At 33.5% G+C, this 23,407-nt stretch overlaps 1 protein-coding gene across 5 annotated transcripts in view; it reads right to left on the bottom strand.

The window, feature by feature from the left end:
• Positions 1 to 23,407, bottom strand: part of LOC136337604 (sodium channel protein type 1 subunit alpha) — a 139,321-nt gene that overhangs the window by 10,112 nt on the left and 105,802 nt on the right. For all 5 annotated transcript variants that reach the window (XM_066279044.1, XM_066279039.1, XM_066279042.1 and 2 more), the window contains 7 exons: positions 22,956 to 23,076; positions 20,887 to 21,041; positions 18,662 to 18,835; positions 13,339 to 13,461; positions 4,716 to 4,997; positions 2,124 to 2,177; positions 493 to 630 (listed from right to left, as the gene is read on the bottom strand). In XM_066279044.1, the coding sequence (XP_066135141.1) occupies positions 493 to 630; positions 2,124 to 2,177; positions 4,716 to 4,997; positions 13,339 to 13,461; positions 18,662 to 18,835; positions 20,887 to 21,041; positions 22,956 to 23,076 (1,047 nt within the window). The remainder of the gene's footprint in view (positions 1 to 492; positions 631 to 2,123; positions 2,178 to 4,715; positions 4,998 to 13,338; positions 13,462 to 18,661; positions 18,836 to 20,886; positions 21,042 to 22,955; positions 23,077 to 23,407) is intronic.

Genomic DNA, 23,407 nt, shown 5'->3' with positions numbered 1-23,407 from the left:
ACAACAAATTGATGTTTCTCTCCTTCTCTCTCTATTCCTCTCTCTCTCTAAAATAAATGAATGAATGAATAAATAATTTCAAGAAAAATGAAGTAGAAATATATAAAAGGAACCAATGAAGAGCTTTAGCTGGAAGATACATATTTAGGAGGGGAGTTGTAGGGATAAAAAAGGTTGATTTGGGGAAAGGGGCATATGTTTGGATTTTTTTCTAGTTATTTCCTTTCAAAATATGTGTAATATAATTTCTAATGTAAAAAAGAATAGAAGGGAGAGAGGTTTTTCAAGCCCATGCAGAAGAATATGAAACACATTCTTGGTTTTCTATAATCCAAAATACATGGGCAGTGGATGGCAGAGGGGGAGGATACTGAAAAAATTTTTTAATATATACTACCATTTGGTTTCCAAATTAAAATACTATTTGGTGGTGAGAGCACTTAGAATAATTTTTCTACTTTTTGTGGGAGAGAAAATATTAGAAATACTTATCTTCTTTTTTTGCTGGTTGAAATTATCTATGATGACACCAATAAACAGGTTCAAGGTGAAAAAGGACCCAAAGATGATGAAAATAACAAAGTAAAGATACATGTACAGACTTTCTTCATACTTAGGTTGGAGTTCCACCTATCAAAGGAAAATATTTTGTAAAATATCACAATACATTTTGATGCTGGAAGTCATTGGTGCTTATTCATGGAGAACAGAAAACTCATAGTAATACTTAAGTGATATTTCCCTCCCACCCCCGAATCATCTACCTCTAAAAAATATCTCTGAAAGTAGTTTTTAGGGAAGTTTTCTTATAAAACAAAAAGGTTATTTGGATGCTTAAGAATCTATTTTTATAACTGTAAACACAACTACCATCTTGATATTTTAATAGTAGTATGCAAAATTTAGCAAAGTTTTTAACGTACTAAATTTTAATAATTTAAAAATTAGTGAAAATTTTTTACTCGAGTAAATATGCATAGGCTATTTAGAAACAACCATTTCTTGCATACATAAATTTATTCAGCAAACAAGAATTGAGTTATTCATTTAGATTCTCGGCATTATATCTTTGACATTTCAGCATTCATTGAATTTTTCAGATTGAGTAGCCATAACTAGAACTCCATCTTATGAACCCTCAACTGATAATTTGATATCTAGATTATACTTATTGTAAATTAGAATTGAACTATCATCTATCACTTAATAAAAGGGTAAAGGAGTCATTACAGATAATTCAATAATAAGGTTATGTCCTTCTAAAGACAATAGAGTTAAAAACCAACCAAACACATAAAACAAAATAATAAGTAACCACATGCAATAACACAACTCTGGAGGATATTAGGAAGATACTTAACATAAAACTGAGGTCACTTATGAGAAGTGCATATCAAGAAAGATAAAAATGAGCTCTATCAGGTCAGTTTAAAAATTACAGATTAGGTTTCAGAATTGGAAGATCAAGGCTGATGGAAAATAGTTAATTTTACAAAGTATGAGAAACAGAGTTTAAATGAGTGTGGATATCAGTTCTTTCCTTGAAGCCTAAAAGAGGTTATTGTAGGAGAAATCAAATAAAGTAGGTCTTGACTTTGGTGATATAAACTTAATGGAGTCTGTTGGCCAGAGCAGTGATAACAGCATTACTGAAGGTTTCAGTAAATTTATGGATGCTAAAGTCATATAAAAGAATAAATTTTAAAGTAACTATAATAGAAACTTAAGACTGACTAGGCAATATCCTTAACTTTCCATACTGTCCAATATGGGAAGTTAACTATATATTTCAACTACTAATGGTAATCACATATATTTTCACATTTGCTCTTGCACACCAATATTATTACTGATTACATAATTTATAGATAAGAGAAAAACAAAATAAAAATATTTAATAGAAGGCTATTTGTTATTAAATGTATGAATGTGTTCAAAACAGATTTATCTTCATAAGATTTTTTGATAAATGTTGATATACTATACTTGAATATTAATTTGAGTCATATTTTTTCCTTTACTGTTTTTAATCATTGTAGAATCATTGCATTTGGCTTCTATGCTCTGCTGAATTAATTTTAGCATCTAACCAATATTATAAAAAGGATGTATGAAATACTTACATTTCTGGAATCAACTGCTGCATACATTATATCCATCCATCCCTTAAATGTTGCCTATTAAAAAGGACATGCATGCTTTACTTTGGTGTAAAAATAATTGAGACCTGACTTTTAATAAATATTTTTACTTATATAATCTTTAAAAAACAATTTTCAAAGATTTTGAAAGCATATGTTATATGCATTTTGGACCAACACGATATTGCAGAAAGTCTTTTCATTTTTAGAACACATAGTAAACAAAATGCTCCTTTGATATATTCTCCTAATTGATAAAAAAGTCACAAATACTTCTCAATTCTTTAGAGTTAATAAAATTATGAAATTTAAAGTGTTATCAAAATCTGGTAGAATACTTTTAGAAAGTTTACAAATAATGCCATATTTGGCAATGTTTGTAGCAGCAAAACAATTACAACGATCTGATCATCTGCTAAGATCTATCGGCAAGGTGATGAAAGTGACTGAGAGTTTAAGATTTCTCTTGCTTTGTAACACTCTTAGGTTCATACAGACATACATAGGTAGGAAAAAGTAGGCTTCTAAGTATACAAAACAGTTAATTCTTGTATTATTTATTAATTATTGTATTATTTGTATTATAACTGTAAGCTTACTTTTGCCCATCTTTGTATAAAAAGAGTTGCAACTATCCTTTTAAGCATTTTCAAACATCATAACCAGAAAAAATCTTATATTCCATTCTTTTCTATAATTTCTTATGAAAGTAAGTTGATATAGGTAAGAAAGGTAAAAAAAAAAAAAAAAAAAGCACAGTAGACCCTTAGCACTCACAAATTCAAGAAGGATCTTAAGTCTAATAACTTATAGTAATCTGTTATTTGTCCCTGAACATGATGAATTTTGAGCCCTATGATACTGAGAGGACTGTTTTTTAGTGAGCAAGTTTAGCAAAGCTTTCAGCATCTGTATTGTAATACACACAAACATTTATCATAACACAAACACTTGTGGGGTGGTGGATATCATTGGAAGAAAGCCACATAAGGGTTTGTGTGATGGCAGTGAAGAGAAAGTAATGATCATTAGCTAGAAAATAGAAGTTATTTGTATATCAAAGAGGGAAATATTAAATGTGTCAATGGCTGAAGTCAATGATAGAACAAGTCCATTACACAGTAGGTACAGAAACAGAGAAAGGTAATTCAAAGAACCATTTCAATGAATTCAACAAAGGTAATTTTGTATAAAGTCAAGTATGAAGCTTCGAGTTTCCTTAGTTGCAGAATTTATTTAATGGCTTTGTGCAGGATCATTATCTTAAATTTTTATAATTGTTTAGTTTTTAAGGAATTCTTTGAAATTTTCAAATTTTATTTTCTTCATTTTATAGAGTGACACACTTTGGTGTTATATAAAAGTATGGTTATTAGTTAAGCATTAAGATAAATGCCCAAGGAAATATCATGTGTCTATTATAATATTTAAAGAAATCTTATTTGCCTGATTTTTAAAACCCCTATTGTAATTGCATGAGCATTCAGAGTAAGTCAGCAACATCCACAAGAGAAATAAGAATTTCCAACAAGAGGGTGGGAATAATATGTAAAGAAATAATAGTATGGACACCTATGAGAGATGCAAGGGGGTTTTGATCAGTATATGTTTGTTTGCCTGGCTTGTCTCCTGCTTGAACAATAGAAATCAAAATCTTGGTAAAAAACAAAAACAAAACAAAACAAAAACCCTCTGTAGAATCACAAGAGAGGAAGTTGTACAGCTTTTAAAATTTGTTAGTGGAGTTTCAGTGGCCAAAATAGAGCTGTATGTTTACAATGCTTTCCTAACAATCTGGATTCTGTCTTTATTCACTGCTTTCTAGTGATGCAGGTGTAGCTAAAAGCAGTCTCATAGGAAAATATTTAAAGGACTACCATCTTTTTCATTTCTGTAAATTTTAAACTTTTTAAAAATTAATTTATTATTTTTTTTAAATAAATCAAGTCTTAGAGACCCAGGAGTGAAAACACTATTAAGCTAAAATAGATTTAAGTAATTGTTTTGAAAGATCATTTGAGGGTGAAGAAACAGCTGCTTATGTTTTATTTCGGTATCCAGGCATTACTTGGTATTTACTTCCATTTCACTGTAAGAATCTGACCCTAAAACATAAATAACAATTCCCAATCTTCAATTCGAATAATACAACTTAGTTGCAGTTAATTTGCACCAATTTGAGTCAATGCAATCAGGTGTGTGTGCTTTGGGAGCGGTGGGGGGGGGTAGTCCCTCATGAAACAAACTTTTCAATTGCAATAGAAAAAAAGAATAAACTTATTGCGGTATTAATCAACTTTTTTATATGGGAAGAGAAAGCAATATGAGAAGAAAGAGAACAAGACCTTTGGAAAGAACTGACATATCTGTCCACTATCAACTATGTCTGTATTGCTTAAATATACGGAAGTTTCCACCAATGTGGGTTCATAAGTTAGTACTAATAAATCCGAATTAGAAAAAAGAAATATGTTACAAACTTTCTTTTTAGTAACTAAATAACGGATGTATGACATTACTTTGTTATTATGCAAAACAATAAATAAATTTCAGAGAAAAAGAGTTTTCACTTACAACTTGAAGCAAAGAGAGATACCCAAATCCTACATTATCAAAGTTTACTTTCACATTTTTCCATCGGGCACTTTCATTTCTCTCTATTAGTTTTTGGCAATCGGAATGATTATTCACTTCGCTGATTTCAAACATTTCACCAGTTGTGGTGTTAATACAGTGGTAGAATTTGCCAGCAAACAAATTTACGCCCATGATGCTGAAAATTAGCCAGAATATAAGACAAACCAGAAGCACATTCATGATGGATGGAATTGCTCCTAAAAGGGCATTCACAACCACCTATTACACAAATGGAAAAAAAGAAAAGTCAGAATTCTTGTTGGTTAAAAAAAGGTAAGACATTCCCCTACTAATCTTTAGCTTTTCTAAATTTTTCACTATTGAGACTACACTAGGATATTGAAAAGCAAAGTAAAATAAAATCTTACAATGATATCCACTTCTTAAGCTATACATTTTGGGGAACAAATATAGACAATATGACAAAGAAATAGAAAAGTTTAAAAATAGAGAAGGGAAAGTTCTCAAAAGTTAAAGGAAAAGTGAAATCAGAGGAACTTCCTGCCAGAGAAAGTCAGAATATATGTTGTTTATTAGAAAAAAAAAATAGAAAACCCTAATAAAGACTAACTCATTAAAAAATACAGTATATTAAAGAATAAAACTAAAATATTTGGACAAGTCAATTTGACCAATATACTTTAATAAATTAAAATTAAGATGTATAAATATAAATATATCAAATACCTAATATAGTTCTGTCCTTAATTATTCATGCATTGCTATGACTAATAATTTTTGCATAAGAAGCAAGACAATTTAGCATTATGTATTTCATTAGATCATCACATCTTTATTTCAAGCTCCAGTCATGTCAGTCGTTTCATTTACTGAGTTTAATTCAATAAACTTATTTTAAATGAAACATAATAGGAATGAGTTTCTCAGGAAAATAAGGAGGGATGCCATATATAGTTTCCAAATCTGATGTGATTACATCAAGTTCAGTGCTAAATCATTATCTACTTTTAGTCTATAGAAGCATGTTTTTCCCCTAGTTTTTATTTCTGGATCATAAATTAAAAATCTGAATTTTTGTATTTGACAACATTGTTGGGATGACTGTCCTTGCTTCCTCCTCCACAGTTCCCATTGAGCTGCACAGGAGTAGCTAAGAGGGAAGATAAAACAGGCCCTAAAACGCTCCTAAGTGGCAGATGACGCCTCATATTTGAACATTAATAGCTAAGTTCATTCTACCTTTGTGTCTCTATTATTCTTGTCAATATGATCCAAAGTAAACCACAGGCATCAAAATATCTTCTATCTGCCATTTGATGTCAGTGTATTTTTAGAACAAAGTTTTGTGACTGTCTGAAAAAAACAAACACATGAGCAAATTCCACATGCTTCAAGCCCTGCTTAAAGTCTGTAAAAACCATAGGCCTTCTGGGGTTACAAAACAGTGTATGTAATAAGTGGGCCAAAGGAAATGATAAAACTACTAATGACAAAGGTGGAGAAACGAGCATGAAAAATAAGTTGGTTGGGTTATCCAGGCAGATCCAAATAATGAAGTCTATACAACCTACCATACTGACACAAGTCACCTTACTTCAAGTCTCACTTGGTTGTCTGTGTGAATACAATTGATTGAAGAAATATTTATTTTATATTTCACTTTAGATGTGTGGATATACTTAGATTACTCTTGGATTCAAAATTTAAAAGCTGATATCAAGTTACTACTTATTTGCTTCCTTTTCTAAATATTTTGCTTACCATTACAATAAAAAAGCTATTTCTACTGTGTATACACAAGAGTACATGTTAAAATGTATATTTTTACCTACAACAGCCAGTTTGGAGTGTGAACAGAGCACTGGCTGTTTATACCTATTTCTTAAAATTTTTGTTCACATCAATCTGTAATGCCTCACTCTTCTTTCTTCAAAATCTTTCTCATCTCTGTCATTTCTTTTCCATTTTCCCTTTCCCAATCCTAGTTCTTGCCTCTTATAATTCATACTTGCATTATCGTTAGAACCTTCTAACTTACTCCTTTTTTTGATCAATGTAAGATGAATTAATCTTCTCCAAGTCTCATTTTAAAATTATTTAATGGCTCCCCACTCTTTATCAGGTATTCTCTTTACCCTGATATTCAAAACACTCTACAATCTACATTTCTAGTTTTAACTTCCCTAGCTTCTTCTCACAAGTTTTATTTCAAGCAGCACTTTTTTTTTTCATGGAGCCTAAGTTCACCACTTCAGTTCAGCTTCCAAAATAAAGATGAATGTTTCCTACTTTGAATTCAAGAATCAAAATTCTAGTGCTAATCAGGACCATACAGTTAATTTAGTACTGTGTTCTCATTTGGCAAATGGAAAGAATGAGGCTAACATAGGTCCAGTTCAGAAAGTAGGCTAGAAAGAAGTAGCATCTTTTGTGCTTCACACTCAACATCACTAATTCTCCTTGGAGTCATTTGCACTTATCAGGTACCCATATTGCTCTTATATTAGAGCTAATTGCATTCCTGTAATCCTCAAAAATGATAGGTTTTTTTCTTTTTAAAATTTAAGATGCAAAAATACATTTGTGAATTTTCCAAGGCCTTTAGTGCCTTGAATATAGAAATATAACAGAGTGCTTTGAATAGGAATAGAAAAATGGTTCATTGAATGAGTGAATGAAGTAAAGTCTAGCTTGATTAGCATTTATTGATCAAAGCTTAATTGTTAAATGTTAATTTTGGATATGGAATGAGACTATAGAGCTGGGCATAACAAGTATTTGGGATGAGTATGTCTGAGAAGTCTACTTTGAAAAAAGGGACTTGTTTGGCGTTGAAATGAACACTATGGAATCCATGATGTAAGTGTGGTGCAGCAGTGCCTTTCAAATGACTGCCATGTGGGCATACATTTGGCCCAGAGAAGAGGTTTAGTTTTATGAAGGTAAGAACTATATTTTGGAAAACATTCCACATAGTATTAGGAAATGTATTACACAAAAGTCCTTTAATATACATGATTTTATTAAATTAGACAACGAAGGATCAGGGAAAGGATTGTCTTTTCCCACGGGCCCCAACCCAGTTCTTGGTTCAGCACAGAGGGAGGTGCATTACTTCTCTTCAGCCTCAGGGAATTGCAGTAATTGGTTCCCACGTGGTGAAAATGCTAGGGAGGACCAGCCTGAATAAGTTGGAAAGAAAAGACTAAGGTTTCAGGCTGCGTAAATGAGATACCAAAGAAAGAAACTATTTTAATGAATTAATACTAGGGGATGCTGCTTCTCACAAATATTTTGTAAAACATCATTAAGTAGAATTTATCTATTCTAGCACAATCCACTCTTATAAGAACTATTTCTGTTTCTGGTTTATTATCTGCATTTTTTATTAAATCAATATGAACTGAGGGATTGACAAATATGCAAATTAATTGAGGAATTTTGATACATGCAGAAAAGTCTTCTTGTGTAAATGGTCTTTGAACTTCAAATCAATACTACTTATGGATTTTAAAGTTTCTTTAATTGAAATACAGAAAAAACTATATATATGAAAATCAAAAGTAGGCAAAGTAGAAATCACACATTATTTAGTATAAAGAAGAGTAAGAGAATCTTTTTATAATCTGATGACTATATTTATTATGAAGTTTAATTAAGGTAATTATTTTTGAAAGATATGATACATCAATTATCCATATAAAATTATAACCTTTTTCTGCCTCAAAAATAAATATTTTCCTTCTTTCACATTTTTAAACTTCAATAATATATAAAATGTACATTTATTTTCATTTGTTTTCACTGTGATATCTTCTATGATCCTAAGCAGTTAGTTGGAAGTGATTTATTCTGAGTGAGTTTATGCAGCAAATTAATTTAATTAATGAATTTAAATTTAATTTAATGAATCATTAATTTAATAAATTTAATTTAAATTCAGCAATTAAAACATATTATTAAAACACATGATTTTTTTTTGTTTCTAAGAGGGTATTCTAGCATGTATAATTCAAATGTCCTTGTATATCCTTGTATATTAACTTACTTTCACTTAATACATAAATCACAAGTGTTTACTCAAGTCTTTTTAAATATATTTTTCCCTTGTTACCTTTTGAGAATGATCCTTAAAGACTTACACTTAATAAAAAAAGATAAGAATGGTCACATAGTCAATACCAGTCTTATGAAAGCAGAAATAGTGTACCCTAGCATCTGCTCACATAAGGCAATAAGGCAAGGAATTAACTGCTGGTATCTTGTGGTAATTTTCAGGACTGAGACCAATACAGAAAACGACAAGTGTTTTATGTTTCAAAGAGCATCATCAACTTGACAAGTTAAATTTTTCACTCAATCATTCTAAACCAAAGTCTCCCACCATCACCAATCAGTCAATCTCCCCATCAATAAGATCACTCAATATACACATAACTAAATCTTATTCACTGAAACTTAATAAAGATTTCAACAGTTGGGGTTCAAATCCACAGAGGGTAAATACTAAAAGGTATTTTTCTCAAAAGAAATTCCAAGACAGTTGAAAATAGGGGATTAAAATGTAAACACTGTATTTTCCCTTCTGTGGTACAATAGTACCCTTCCCGATCCCTCCCACATCCCACTATACAAAGTCACAGTGCAAGGATGAAAGGTAGCAAAAGGGGTAATACAGTACCCATAATAAAGGGCTGAGGGGAGGAACCAGCGCTCCACCCCATCCAAGTTGGAGCAAGATTATCCTATATAAAATAGAAATATATAGTTTGTTATTAGTTAGAAATCTGATATGACAGAACATTTGGTGTTACTTTCGAATATGATGTTCTCTGTCTGTTTCCCTATCAATCAAGGCTTGAGTTCTTTAGAAAAAGAAGATTTTACAATTTCCTAGATTAGGAAATTAAAAACACAAATTTAAGTACAAATTTTATTTTACTCTAGGTAATCACGACATCAATTCAGTCAGTTCAGTTTTACAAGTTGAAAAATTTGGACTGGAAATTTGAAATACAATAAATGTTTAATAGCTCTCAGCCAGAATGTGCATAAAGCATGCAAAACATAAAATGCAACGTGATGATAATTTGTTTATTACCTTCTAACTTCCTATCAAGCATTGTATAGCATGCTTTTTTTGGTAATGTTGCATAAAAGCACATGCTTTGAAAATGTGACAAAATAACAAAAATAAAATGAATGTCTGATTTACGCTTTTACACAACTATTGTGATTTTATGCTAGGGAAAAAATAAAATGAGAGTTTCTAAATATATTCAAATCTCACTTCTCAATTATAATCATTATTATTATCTCCATTCTCACCATCATCCATGATTACGTTTTTCACAAAGTCAAAAAATCCAATCATTTCGAAACACAAAAAATAGAATCCATAATCAGGTTATTTTTGTCTCTACAATGCCAAATACACATTGAGATAATAAGCCATTTATGGGTTGTATATATGCTGTAATTATGAAGCACGGAACCATATTCAGAAATCCATTAATTTAAATTAGTTCATTTTCTATAAGCATTTTTAATGAACTTATGCTTTTAAAACTCCAAGTTTCAAAAAGTAATCTCTTCTTATACTATAAAAAGCATTATTGATCAATAATTAGAGATAAGGCAATTTCTGTAAAAGTTACAGGTAGAATTACAGGATCAACACTGTTATAAAAATACGATGTTAAATATGAGAATATTTGGCAATTTGAACCATAGTCAATTTTGAAATGTTTATTACACCTTCAAATGCTTAGCATTGTTCAGATTAGAGGAAACTTAAAGTGTATCATTGCAGTCCCTTCTTATCAGGTGGGGTAACATTCAAAGACCTCTAGTGGATGCCTCAAGCCATGGATACTATGGAACCTGATATATACTGTTTTTCCTATGCATACAAACCTATGATAAATATTAAACTATAAATTAAGCACAATAGGAGATTAATAATAATAACTAATAATAAAATAGAACAATTATAACAACATACAATATAAGTTATGTGAATGTGGTGTCGCTCTTTAAAAATATTTTACTCTACTATACATTTTTCACTTAAAGGAAGTACTCACCCACTGTAAGGCCTCTTTGGCAAATTCAAATTGCCAGCATCACTGCTCTTGCACTTTGGGGCCATTATTAAGCAAAATAAGGGTTACTTGAATGCAAGCACTGTAATACTAAGAGAGTCTGTCTGATAACCAGGGTGGCTACTAAATGACTATCTCATTGTTCAGAGAGATGATTCATGTTTTAGGTAGGACAGAGTAGGATGGTGTGAGATTTCATCACCCTGCTCAGAGTGGATCACAATTTAAAATTTATGAGTTGTTTATTTCTGGAATTTTCCATTTAATATTTGTGGACCCCAGTTGACTGTGGGTAATTGAAACCATGGAGTGAAACCTGGAATAAGAGAGACAACTCTATTTTGATTCAGGTGACAAGTTTTCAAGCAGAATGTATTAAAATAATATTTATATCCTGAACTGAAACTGGCATACTGAAACAATAGAAAGTCACATTTTAATTGGATAATAAACTTATTTTTCACATACACTGAAGAGAATTCATTTTTATATTTTAGTAAAAATATAGGGATTTCTGTAAGAAATAAAATAACACTATATTACATTGTGTTGAATTGTTTCTGAGGAAATTTTTTTACCTATGTTAGGGAAACTGAGAAAAGTCTTATGTTCTTACAAAGTGATGTCTAAACTAAATTTTATTTTAGAAGAACACATAATAAGACTATAAACACCTAGAAAATGGAAATAGAAATCTATACAACTTTATTTTTATAAAATAACTATGTTGTTGGTCAAATAAGTTTGTAAATATGATATATATGTTTGCTCACTTATAGTTTGCATTGGGTGTGGGAGACAGGCTGTAAGCAGGCAGGATTATTATAGCCTAAGGCTTAGTTTTACCAACAACCTCAGCATTCCAAGTCAATGCTTTCTCCACTGTGCCACCACAGATCAGGCTTAGTTTTAAGACTAAGCTTTTCCCCACACCCTTGACTGTTGCATGATGTGGGATGATGTACTCTCATGAGGAATCCCATTATGCTTCAGATAAGTGACTTTGTATCAGAGACTTCCTTGTTTGTATATTGGATTAAAGGTTTTGATTTCTACACTATAAAATGGGGCAGAGGAGCCCATGCTAAAAAGTAGAACAGAGAAAGGAGAGCAGAGAGAGGAGAGCAGAGAAAGGCCACGTGGAGGAGAGGAGAAACAGCCAAGATGGCGGAGTGCTGAAGGAGAAGCCAGTTTGTGCAGAGTTTGTGCAGAGAGAAGGAGACGGGGAACAGAGGTGAATAAGGCTGGTGAGATACAAACCTTTGATTCTAGGAAAACTCGGATAAGTCAGTGGCTTTGGGAGCCCTGAATAGAAAGGGAAGTATTTTCCCACTGTGTGTATTTCTTGCCTGTGGGTGCAAGCTAGTATTAAAGCTAATGGCCCACCAGTTCTTGGCTCCATTGTTTCATTACTGTCTGTCCGAATCAAATGCGAACCTGAATTGGCCAGGCGGCTGTGGTGGCTGTGGCTACTGGCTTTACATGTATCTTAGGCAGCAAAAGAGTAATGTTTTTCTATTCGAATCACACTTAATTTAGCATCTTTGTTTTGGTAAAATAATTTTGATTTTTTAATAAACAACTACTTTTTTATTATACATCTTATATATAAATACTTTATGCTTTAAAAAGGCATGGAAAATAAGTAAATAATGGCAAAATTTCTAATTTGTTACAATCATAAAGAATGGTTTAGTATTTTCTTAGAGAAAGTAATATAAAATTTTGTGTCATTCTGATAAATGAGATTTAAGTTATGGTTAATTTATAAATCACCTACCTGATGAGTCAAAATGACATTTTGTGTTCATTATGCTATGAATGTTTTATTTCATTGTCATAAAAAATTGTATGGAGTTATAAATATATAAAAATTCTTTGTTATTATTACTATTGATATAAATTAAGAAGAGTAATGCAATTATAAGTTGAGGCTATATTATACTTAACTTTGTAAAAGTTTAAAATTTAGTCTATATTTAATATCAATCCTTAAATATATTAAAACTATGCAAAATTTGGCATTATACAGACAAAATTCTGATAGTTATTTTTTTTTCCTTTACACTTTCCTTAGGCACATGTGTGATTCAGATTATTTTCAATAAAACTCATAAAGTGCAGTTGAGATCACCACAAATAAGAAGCACATGATGTCAAATTCACTTTAGTAGATTATTGTTTTATCATTCTGCATAGCACTTTAACAGTGCATTTGCTTTTTTGTATACAGCTTTATAAGGAAACTCCCAAGATAGATTAGGAAATAAAGTCACTTTTAATAAGCACAGCAGATAAATGATATTCTATCATTTCAAGGGAGGCCTAAATTCTCTTGCATATCACTTAGAAGTAAATATGCAACAGATAAAAGATAAACTAGCAATTCTGCAAGGATTTGCCATTCCTTTGCATGCATTTCTTTTCCTTTTTGACATTTAATTTAATTTAATTTTAACTATAGGCAATACTTCTGGGTCTTTCAGTTTCCTTACCCTCATCCCTTCAAATCGTGATAAAGCTCTTAGAGGTCTCAGAGCTCTTAGTGTCCTGAGAGATTTGATGGCACCAAGTTCTGAGTAACCCAAGGCATTTGCTGTTAAACTGACCAATGAAACCTGTATTAATAAACAAATGAAAAAACAGAATTGTCATTCAATTTGTAGTTAATACATCATACAACAAATATGATCTTTGCTTATAACTACTCAAAAGGTAAATGGTTACCTATTTTTAGTAAACCTTTAAAAATTTTAAGGTTTTCAGTTTGATGCAAAAAGTAGCTTTTAAGATGTTAATTAAAAACAGGTTGAATAAAATACCTCAAATGTTATGTAATTTCTTAGTTGTTCAATTAAGTTATGAGTAGACTAGTTAGTTTTAAAAACTAAATAAAAATTAATTTAAAAAGAAGGAAATCCAAATGTAAGAAATGTCATTGCTTATCCTTGCTTTATTAAGTTCCTAAATATAGAACTTTTCCCATGGCTAAATATAATATAAAAACTTCTATTGTTATCAGAAAAAGCAAGAAATCTATCTTGCATTGGTATGCTCAACTAATTATAATTGATACTCTCTAAAATTAATGTGCAAAATTACATTAATTTTAAAGTTGATTTCTCAAAGGGACTTCTTTGTCTTGCTAATACCTTGTGTTTTCACTTAAAGTTTATTTCTATGTAAGTAAGTATAATGTAAAAATTATTTCATTATAAAACTCTCAATTTTATGCTAATTTATAGCTTCTGCCATAGTACCTGCTCCAAAATGGCCAATCAATCTTACAAAGTAAATAAATCAATGAATTTACTTCATTTGTATGAAATATGCAAAGACTAAATAAAATGTTGCTTGTCTAATTCTCTAAATAAAAATTTACCAAAACTCCATATCCAGAGTTACAATATCATTTACAGTATTTGAAAGTGGCTAGTATTGGATGATTTCAAATACACTGGACATTAGTTTTATAACATTTTCTATTTTTAAGTTTATTAAGGTGCCTTATGTTTATTATAATTATAATATTACTTTAGATGTGCTGTAATTCCTTTTGTCTTTTTCAGGGTGATTTACTAATTCTTATCCAATAATTAAAATAGAACATTGAAAAAAATAAGTGTTATTATTATAAAATTACAAAAAGCTACATTGAATTATTTTCCTAAACTATTTCAGAAATGGTTATTAAAACCAACTTGCAATAATTATGAAATGTTAAAATATAACTTCTTTCTAATATTTAAAACCTCAATATTAGAAACTATTTCTCTTTATGATGTGAAAAAGCAATTCTTTGAGGTTTTCTCTCATTCATTTGTTTCATAGAAACATTATTAAGCTTTTCAAATAGATCTGACTATGCCTATGTTTAGAGTTAAGAAGATAATAACATATGAGGACTCTTATTTTAGAAATACTTTCCACAAGAAGCCTTCATAGATCTGCTGTATTGTCATCTTTTTAGGATCAAACTGTTGCTATGAAATTTGTGATATTTGATATACACTGAAATTATGATAAACTGATAACATGAAACATGATGTTGAACTTTAACTAATCCACAGGCCATCATTTGTTTTAAGGCAAATGCAGTATTAATCATTAGATGTGTGGGTGGAGCGCAGAGCACATTCCTAGCAGCTGTGGCTGATGCAATGCTGTGAGAATACTCCAGCTCCCAGAAGCCTCCTGGGCATACCCAGGAAGGGAGCTCACCCGCTATAAGGAAGTGACTCAGCGCCAACCACGCAGCTCCCTGATCTTTTCAGCCATTGGCTATGAAGGACATGCTGTAACACCCTATTGGCTGAACCTGTGTATATAAGCTAGCTTACTTCCTGAATAAAGTGGATGTGCGTCACTGAACCTGGTCCCCGGAGTCGGGTCTTTGCGTCTCCGTCATCCTCACCCCCGGCAGGACTTGTCCACATCATTGGGCGCCCAACTTTGGGCAGGGACCTAACTGGCATCCAAGGGATGGGTAAGTGACCCTCTGCAATGGGAAACCTTCTCCCCTACTCTCCAGCCCCGCAGGCTCAAGCCCTGCACACCCTATTGCAGAGTAGGCGAGTTAAAGTTTGTGAAAAGGAACCTTGTACTTACTGGGAGATACTCTCTGGTTTCAATCTCTGGATTGAGGACGCGCTGCTCTGGGACCCAGATACTTGGGCTGAGCTTTCTGGCACGTTCAGTCGGACGAAATACATGGGGGACAAACCTTTCCTCTTGGCCTCACTCCTACCTTATTGGCAATACACGCTTGCTTGACTGGTGCTCCTGCTGGGGACCCTCCGCAGGTCCCTGGGGTCCTGCAGGCTACTCCTCTTTCAGAGGAGCCCCTACCACCCTATTCGCCCCCCTCCACTGAGGAAGAAAGTAGCTTAGCCTTCGAGTTTGCGGCTGAGTGCGCAGAAATGAAACCAACCAAATTGCCAACTGAGCCATCAGCTCTGCCTCCAGAAAAAGCAGAAGTCGCTACTTCTGCATTCCCTGCCAGGGCTCAATGCCCCACCCCAGCCTCTCAGACGCCATTTTTTCCAACACATGTTCTTGCTGCAGACCCATGGGCTAGCCTATATACCCCCATGTGTCTTTTTTCTTTCTGTCTGTCTGTCTTGTCTATTTTCTGTATCTCTCACTCTCTCTCTCCCACCCCTCATTTATATCCAGCATCTACCCTTCTTCCACACAGCATGCTTACATTTACAGATGTCAGCCAGTTCTATTGTGGAATAGTGTTCAAAGCACAAACAAAAGGCACTAAATTCCACAAATTTCGTTATGAGGGATCCGAAAAAGTAGGTGAACTGCTAGCCATTTACTATGCGCTACGCCTTTGGCAACATGGCCCCCTTAACATTTCTTCAGATAGTGCTTATGCAGTACAAACAGTCAAATGCCTTGCCCATTCCACCTTCTGGCCCAAGCAGACATTACTAGATAGGGCTCTCAGCCAGCTAAAAGAACTGTTAGAGGAGCGACAACACCCTTGGTATATTCAGCATCTTTGCTCCCATTCTGGCTTGCCTGGCCCCCTAGTGGCAGGCAACACACAAGTTGATTATCTAGTTTTAACAGTTTCCCCTATTGAGCAAGCCAGACAACTTCATTCCTGGTTTCATATGTTTGCCCATTCTCTCAAATCTCTCTTACCCCATCTCACTCATGCAACCTGCAAACACCTTGTTCGCATATATAAACAGTGCGGGCCTTTACTACCCTTAGGCTCCCTACAACCACAGGGTGTCAACTCTTGAGGCTTACAGCCTAATGCTGTGTGGCAAATAGACATCACTCATGTCCCCCAATTTGGCAAACTCTGCTATGTACACTTAGCAGTAGACATCTTCTCCAGTGCCATCTCGGCCACAGCCGTAGAAGGATAAAAAATTACACATGCAATTTGTGCCCTTTGACAGGCCATGCTTTGCATTGGTGTACCCTGGGAAATTAAAACTGACAATGGACCCTGTTATAACAGCAGCCAATTCAAAGTCTTTTGTTCCCAATGGCAAATCACACACCGCCTTGACATTCCTTATAATCCCCAAGGACATGCTGTTGTAGAACAACGACACAGAGACATTAAGCTTCAAATTCAAAAAGAAAGGGGGGATATGTCCCGGGCCTCACCTGGAGAAGTGCTTCTCAGTGCTGTATTCACTCTCAATTATTTAACTTTTCATTCTGAAGGAGTAACTCCCTCTTATAAACATTGGGGAGGCCTTCGTAGCCAACCAACCCCGTTGCCTTTAGTACACTGGAAGGACCCAGCCACAGCTCAGTGACAGGGACTGCACCCCTTCTAACACAAGGGAGAGGTTATGCTTGTGTTTTTCCAGAAAATAGCCTGCATCCAATTTGGACCCCAGGAAGGAATGTATGGCCACTCCTGGTGTCCCAAGATGACTCCACCAACGATGCCTTCAACACCTGTGATGGAATGCAACCGTATGCAGTACACAGCCCGTGGCAAGCCATCCATTCCGTGTTCAGATGCTGGGACCTTTGTGGGAAGGGGGCCTGTATGGACCTATGTCCATTTTTTACAATCAAAATGTAACTGTGTTTAACAGCACCTGGAAGGTCTCTGTAACACAATGGGAGGGAAATGACATCCCAATCCCTAGGAGGAATCCCTTGTTTAAGACCCCCGTTCTATTTTCTAACTAGTCAAACATTACAGAAGCTTGCCTCATTGTTTAATCCAGCTAATCTATTAGCATATAGTATAATAGGTATTATAGTTGTTTTAGTTCTACTAGGGTCCGGTTGCATAATGCGTAGCATTTAGAAGCTACAACAACAGCAAACTGTTATTCATCAAGTCCAATTGGCCTTAATTAAAAGAGAAGAGGGAGATGTGGGTGGAGCGCAGAGCACATTCCTAGCAGCTGTGGCTGATGCAATGCTGTGAGAATACTCCAGCTCCCAGAAGCCTCCTGGGCATACCCAGGAAGGGAGCTCGCCCACTATAAGGAAGTGACTTAGCACCAACCATGCAGCTCCCTGATCTTTTCAGCCATTGGCTATGAAGGACACGATGTAACACCCTATATAGGCTGAACCCATGTATATAAGCTAGCTTACTTCCTGAATAAAGTGGATCTGCGTCACTGAACCTGATCCCCGGAGTCAGGTCTTTGCGTCTCTGTCGTCTTCACCCTCAGCAGGACTCGTCCACAAGATGTACCAACCTTTGAAGGTCTGGCACATTATTAGTCTTCATTGTAGGGACACTGTCATCACTGCATAAAATAGCTTTTCCCTACATTCTGTATACCTCACTTCCTATAATGAAGTTATATTCTATGTTATATACTCTTTAAACCTATCCTTCAAAAACTTTGAGTATACCAAAGAGAATTTAAAAAGTTCACAGGCGCTCCTACAATCATAATTGTTTATTAAGTGCCTTTAATCTGTATCTACTCATTTACAGAGTCAGGAGCCACATAACTTATTCACTGGCATATAACCAGTCAGTGGTAGGGTTGGGATTCAAAATCACCTAACTCACAATATAAGAAATTGAAGCAACATACCCAATTTCCCTAAAAACTACCATTGTTATTTTTTTATTCAGCTTTATTCCTAGATAATCATATATACCCTCACTCCAATGCTAAATCATTACTAAAATAGCTTATTCTTACAAAAAATACAGTATTGTCCAGTGATTTAGTTTAGGGACTATTTAGTAGCATACCTTGTCAACATAACATAGTGGTCAAGAGATTTGCTATTTTAGAATTAGCATATAGATAAGACAAAATACCTTGAATGAAAGACAAAGATATGGAGGATACCTACATCAACAATTAAGAAGTCCAGCCAACACCAGGCATTGGTGAAATATGTTTGATAACCATATGCCACCCATTTTAGAAGCATTTCCAGAATGAAAATGTAAGTGAAAACCTTGTCAGCATATTCCAACATTGTCTTAATTGTCTTTCTCTGATCAATATATATATCTTCAAATGCCTATAAAGAAAAAGTTATACATTTTAGATTTCTAAAAAAATTATATTCTATGAGCTATTTTTTTCTAAGTATATAAATATATGATATTGAATTGGAATAGGAGGAGAGAGGAACAGTAGCTATTGCTGCCTTTTTTTTTTTTTTTAGTCTTAAAGATCTTTTAATGAATCAAGGGAAAATTTATACTCTCCATCTATGCTATAGCTGAAGGAAAAAGTAAAAACATAATTCTAATAAGTCAATTTGACTTATTAGGAAATATGTCTTGATGTCATATCCTGATGATGTTACCCTAACTTGAAGTATTTCATTCCTTTCATTTAATGAATTTTGCTTCCCTTTGTTGGCCTTTTGTCATGGAAAGGAGGTGAATAAATAAAAAGAAAAGCTTATATTTTTCATAAATTAGAAATTGTTTTTTTTATAAAGCCAAAATTGTAATTGACCATCACATTGTCTAATTTTAATGCATAATTAGGCTCACTTGTCCTTTTTCTCCTTTCATTTTGATGGTAGTTTATATTTCTCAGCAAAGGAAATGACAATAAGGTAAAATTACTTTTCATCTAGATTGCACTATGTATTCTTCTACTATGAACCTCTCTTGATATTTGACATTGAAGTTTCATATTCATTTCAATGGTAAAAGATGATTTCTTGTTTGAAGTAGCATGTAGAGAAATTTATTTTATCAGAGATATATGTAGAAAAATGCAGGCCTATACTCTAATTATAAACTTAAGTTAAAGAAACAAGTAATTTTGTTTCAATCAGGCAAGATCCATTTATCTAGCTATCATCTAGCTATTATCTATCTATGGCTTAAGTTTTTCATTTGTATTAGTGTTTTTCTGAAATGCTATCTATATTATTATAGTTTACATTTTTATAAATTATTTTCATATAAATGTAAGTTTATTCTGATGTAAAGAAAACCTTCATATTAGAAGAAACCAACCCTTAAATGAATCACATAGGCCCAATATTTGTTACCTATATTTATTGTTTCCTGAGTAGCATAAGAATAGTTACACAGGCCCTCACCAGTTGGCTCAGTAATTTGATGACCTGGTATGCGGAAGTCCTGGGTTCAATTCCTGGTCAAGGCATGTAGGAAAAGTGACCATCTGCCTCTCCCCCCTCTCCTTACCCCCTCCTTTCTCTCTTCCCTTCCCGCAACCCTTCTGCAGGTCTCCCACAGCCATGGCTCGATTGAATCAAGCATGTCAGTCCCAGATGCTGAGGATGACTCTGTGCAGCCTCAATCTTAGGCACTAAATAAATAGCTTGTTGCAAGCATCGGCCCCAGAGGGGGGTTGTTGAATGGGTCCCGGAAGGGATGCATGTGGGAGTCTATCTCCTCTCCTCTCACTTAAAAAAAAAAGAATAGTTACACAATTCATTACACAATTCAAAAGGGGCAGAGAGTGTTTCTTAAGGGCTTATTGCCTATTCATAAAAAGAAAATAATAATACCATTCAGAAACATAATCCATCAGAATTTAGAAGTTATAGATTCTCAATCACAGGACTACCATTAACTTCACTGTAGATGCCATGCTTACTTTCTTGTTAAAATATAAGTAATTAAATATTCATATTCTTTGGTACAATGAACAAATGGGGGGAGAAATTTTATAAGTCTTTAATAAGAAAAAATTAACAATAGCTTATTAGAAATATATGTATACATAGTAAAAGTCAACTCAGAAATGAGTAGCTATACATTAAGTCCATAGTCTGGAAGATATGAAATGAGGTCATTAAAAATGCACTGGAAATGGGTAGGAGGGTGAGCTGGTGACTAGATGGGTGGGTGGATGGATATAGAGATGTGTATGTTTAAGGAAGAAATCATGAGCAGAGATAACAGTTTGGGATTTGTCAAATAAGGGTGATAGCTGATGCTATGGAAATGGAAATGGGTACACAATAGGGGTTCAGGAATAAGTACATTTACAAAAACAATATAACAGAAAGGATTAATAAGTCATAAGTATTAGATTATTCTAACACAGTATTATACAACTTTTGTTTAAATATTTACTCACCAGAGCACCACTACTAAGGAGAATCATGAAAACAATGAAGGTTTCAAACCAGTTATGTTCAACTATTCGGAAACACGTTCTTCTCAGGTTCCACCATTGTTTTCCTCTCCCTTCTTCCACACTGATTTGACAACATTTGAATCTTTGTACACAGCCTGCAAGTATAATGTTCAAATAGATAAAAATAGCTTCTGCTGCTTTAATAACTTCTGGCATGTCCAGATACACTTTTTCATTCCTATTTCCACTTTTGTCTTGCTGAGATAACTCTCTAAGCCTGGAGTAGTAAGAGCACACTTACTAGCTGTGTGAAGTTGTATAAGTTATTCAGGCTCTTAAAACGGTTCTCTGGCTAATAATATTTGCTTTTCCTTTTTGCTTTATTTAAAAATTTTTATTTATTGATTTTTAGAGACAGAGGAAGGGGGAGAGGAGGAAAGATAGAAACACTGATTTGCTGTTCCATTTATTTATGCGTTAATTGGTTGATTCTTGTATGTGCCCTGACCTGGGATTGAACCCACAACCTTAGCCTATTAAAACAACATTATAACCAATTGGGTTACCCAGTCAGGACAACATCAGCTTTGTCAGACTCAATTGTTAGTGTCCAAGAAAAAACTTTGTAAAGTAAAAATCAATGTAAAGTAGCTTGGCATTTTCTTCTATCATCTTATTGCACTCTGTTAAAGTAACTATAGAAAAAGACTTCAAAGTGGAAATTAATATATACAGAAAGCTTCCCCTTTAAAGAGGATATAGCATAGTAACATAAGTCTCTCCAAACAATTCTGAGTTTGTTACTGTTTAGGTGTTCTTGTGGTGTTCCTAGAAGGGTTTACATAATATTCAAGATTAATTTTGTCCACTAAAGTGTGATTTGCATGGCCCTGTTTTGATTTGACTTGTTATTCCCCTCCTTACACTGTTTCCACTCATTCTAACATAAGAACAAATCAACAGGTATCTGTGAATCTCTTTATAAGCACCACGGATAATTTAAGAAAGGTGGAAGGAAAGGAAGGAAGGAGGGAAAGGAAGGAAAGGAAGGGAAAGAAGGAAAGGAAGCAAAGGAAAGAAAAATGAAAGAAAGGAAGAAAGAAAGAAAAGAAAGAAAGAACATGAACTTTTCTCCAAAGAACTTTGCATCCTGATTTTCAAGAAAATATATAAACCCAGAAATCTTCCTCAAAGCAAAAAAAAAAAAAAAAGGGTCAGGTATGCTGGGAGAAAGGAAAAGGAAGAAAGGGAGGGAGAAAGAGAAGAAATACAATGAAGGTACATATAATAATTCTAAAGAGAGACAAGCTCTCATTTATCAGGAGAATTAAATTAATGTGTTTATTACAGTAGTTGAGCTCTTTTCTACCATAGTAAGATGAAGTATTTTGAGAAGTACTTTGAGTGATGTATATAATATCTATAGGAAATAGAGTAAAACAATATATATCAGGCCTTTGAAGAAGAGATCACTAAATAGACATATTCAAATATATTCATCTCTTCAAAACTCAAATTTCCCAGAAAATCTGACCATGGGAAATATTACTCAAATTATTATGCAAAGAAACAAAGCTTTCAGACTTAGCATTAAATTGTACCAGCTCAACTAGATACTGTTCAGTTATCAGGTATTGGGCAGTGCTAATTTCCTGTTTCATCCAACAAGAATCAGAAAATGATGATTTCATTAAAAAATACAGTTTGACTTTTGCAACTCATTTGATTTTAATAGTCAGAAAATTATTTAAAGGCAACTTCTGTGTATGAGAATTTTGACTAGTGTTTCTAAGATACCAACTTGTGAAATCACAATTTTATTTTAAAAGTGATTAATTAGTCACTAGTTTTGACTATACATTAAAATATTTTTTTTCTCCATGTCCATGATCCCTTATACATAATGGGTAGAGCTAACTAAAAGATAACAGTAAAATTTAAGTCTGTTAGGATACTAGAGGTAATTGAAATAGATCTACAAAATTCTATTCTAAGTGGTCCATTTTGGGTGACCAAGAGCTAAAATAACCTTTATAAATGGTAGATTATTATGAGGTCATTTTCTTTACCTTCCGTGAAACAGGCTTCAGGTTCCAGGGTTTCCTCAGGCTCCACTACGGGCTGTTCCTCTGTAGGGGCGCCAATGTCTACAGTGCTGCCCTCAGAGGAGCTACTGCTTTCGTTAAGTTTCTGTGCATCAAACGGACATGAAAAGCAAATTACTTCAATTTTGGTAACTAATACGTAGCCTAGTGAGAAAGGATTAGTACTATAAACTGATTGTGAATTCTCTTTGAAATGAAAAGATTTTAAGTTTAGAGCCAAAGTGGGACTGAATAAGAAGAGGAAATAAGGAAATCATAATTTACAATGTGAATATGAAATCAGATTGCTATGTTTTGAAGATACAAATGGTCATCAGAAATGTACTAAGCAAACCACTGTCTAATGAAATAGGAAATCTCTCTTTCTCTTTTTTTAAATGAGAGAGAGAGAGAGAGAGAGAGCCAGAAAGGGAGAG

Source organism: Saccopteryx bilineata, chromosome 5 (genome assembly GCF_036850765.1).
Source record: "Saccopteryx bilineata isolate mSacBil1 chromosome 5, mSacBil1_pri_phased_curated, whole genome shotgun sequence".
NCBI classification, from domain to species: Eukaryota; Metazoa; Chordata; class Mammalia; order Chiroptera; family Emballonuridae; genus Saccopteryx; species Saccopteryx bilineata.
Note: the sequence above shows the minus strand (reverse complement) of the source record. Positions and strands in the feature narration are given on the sequence as shown.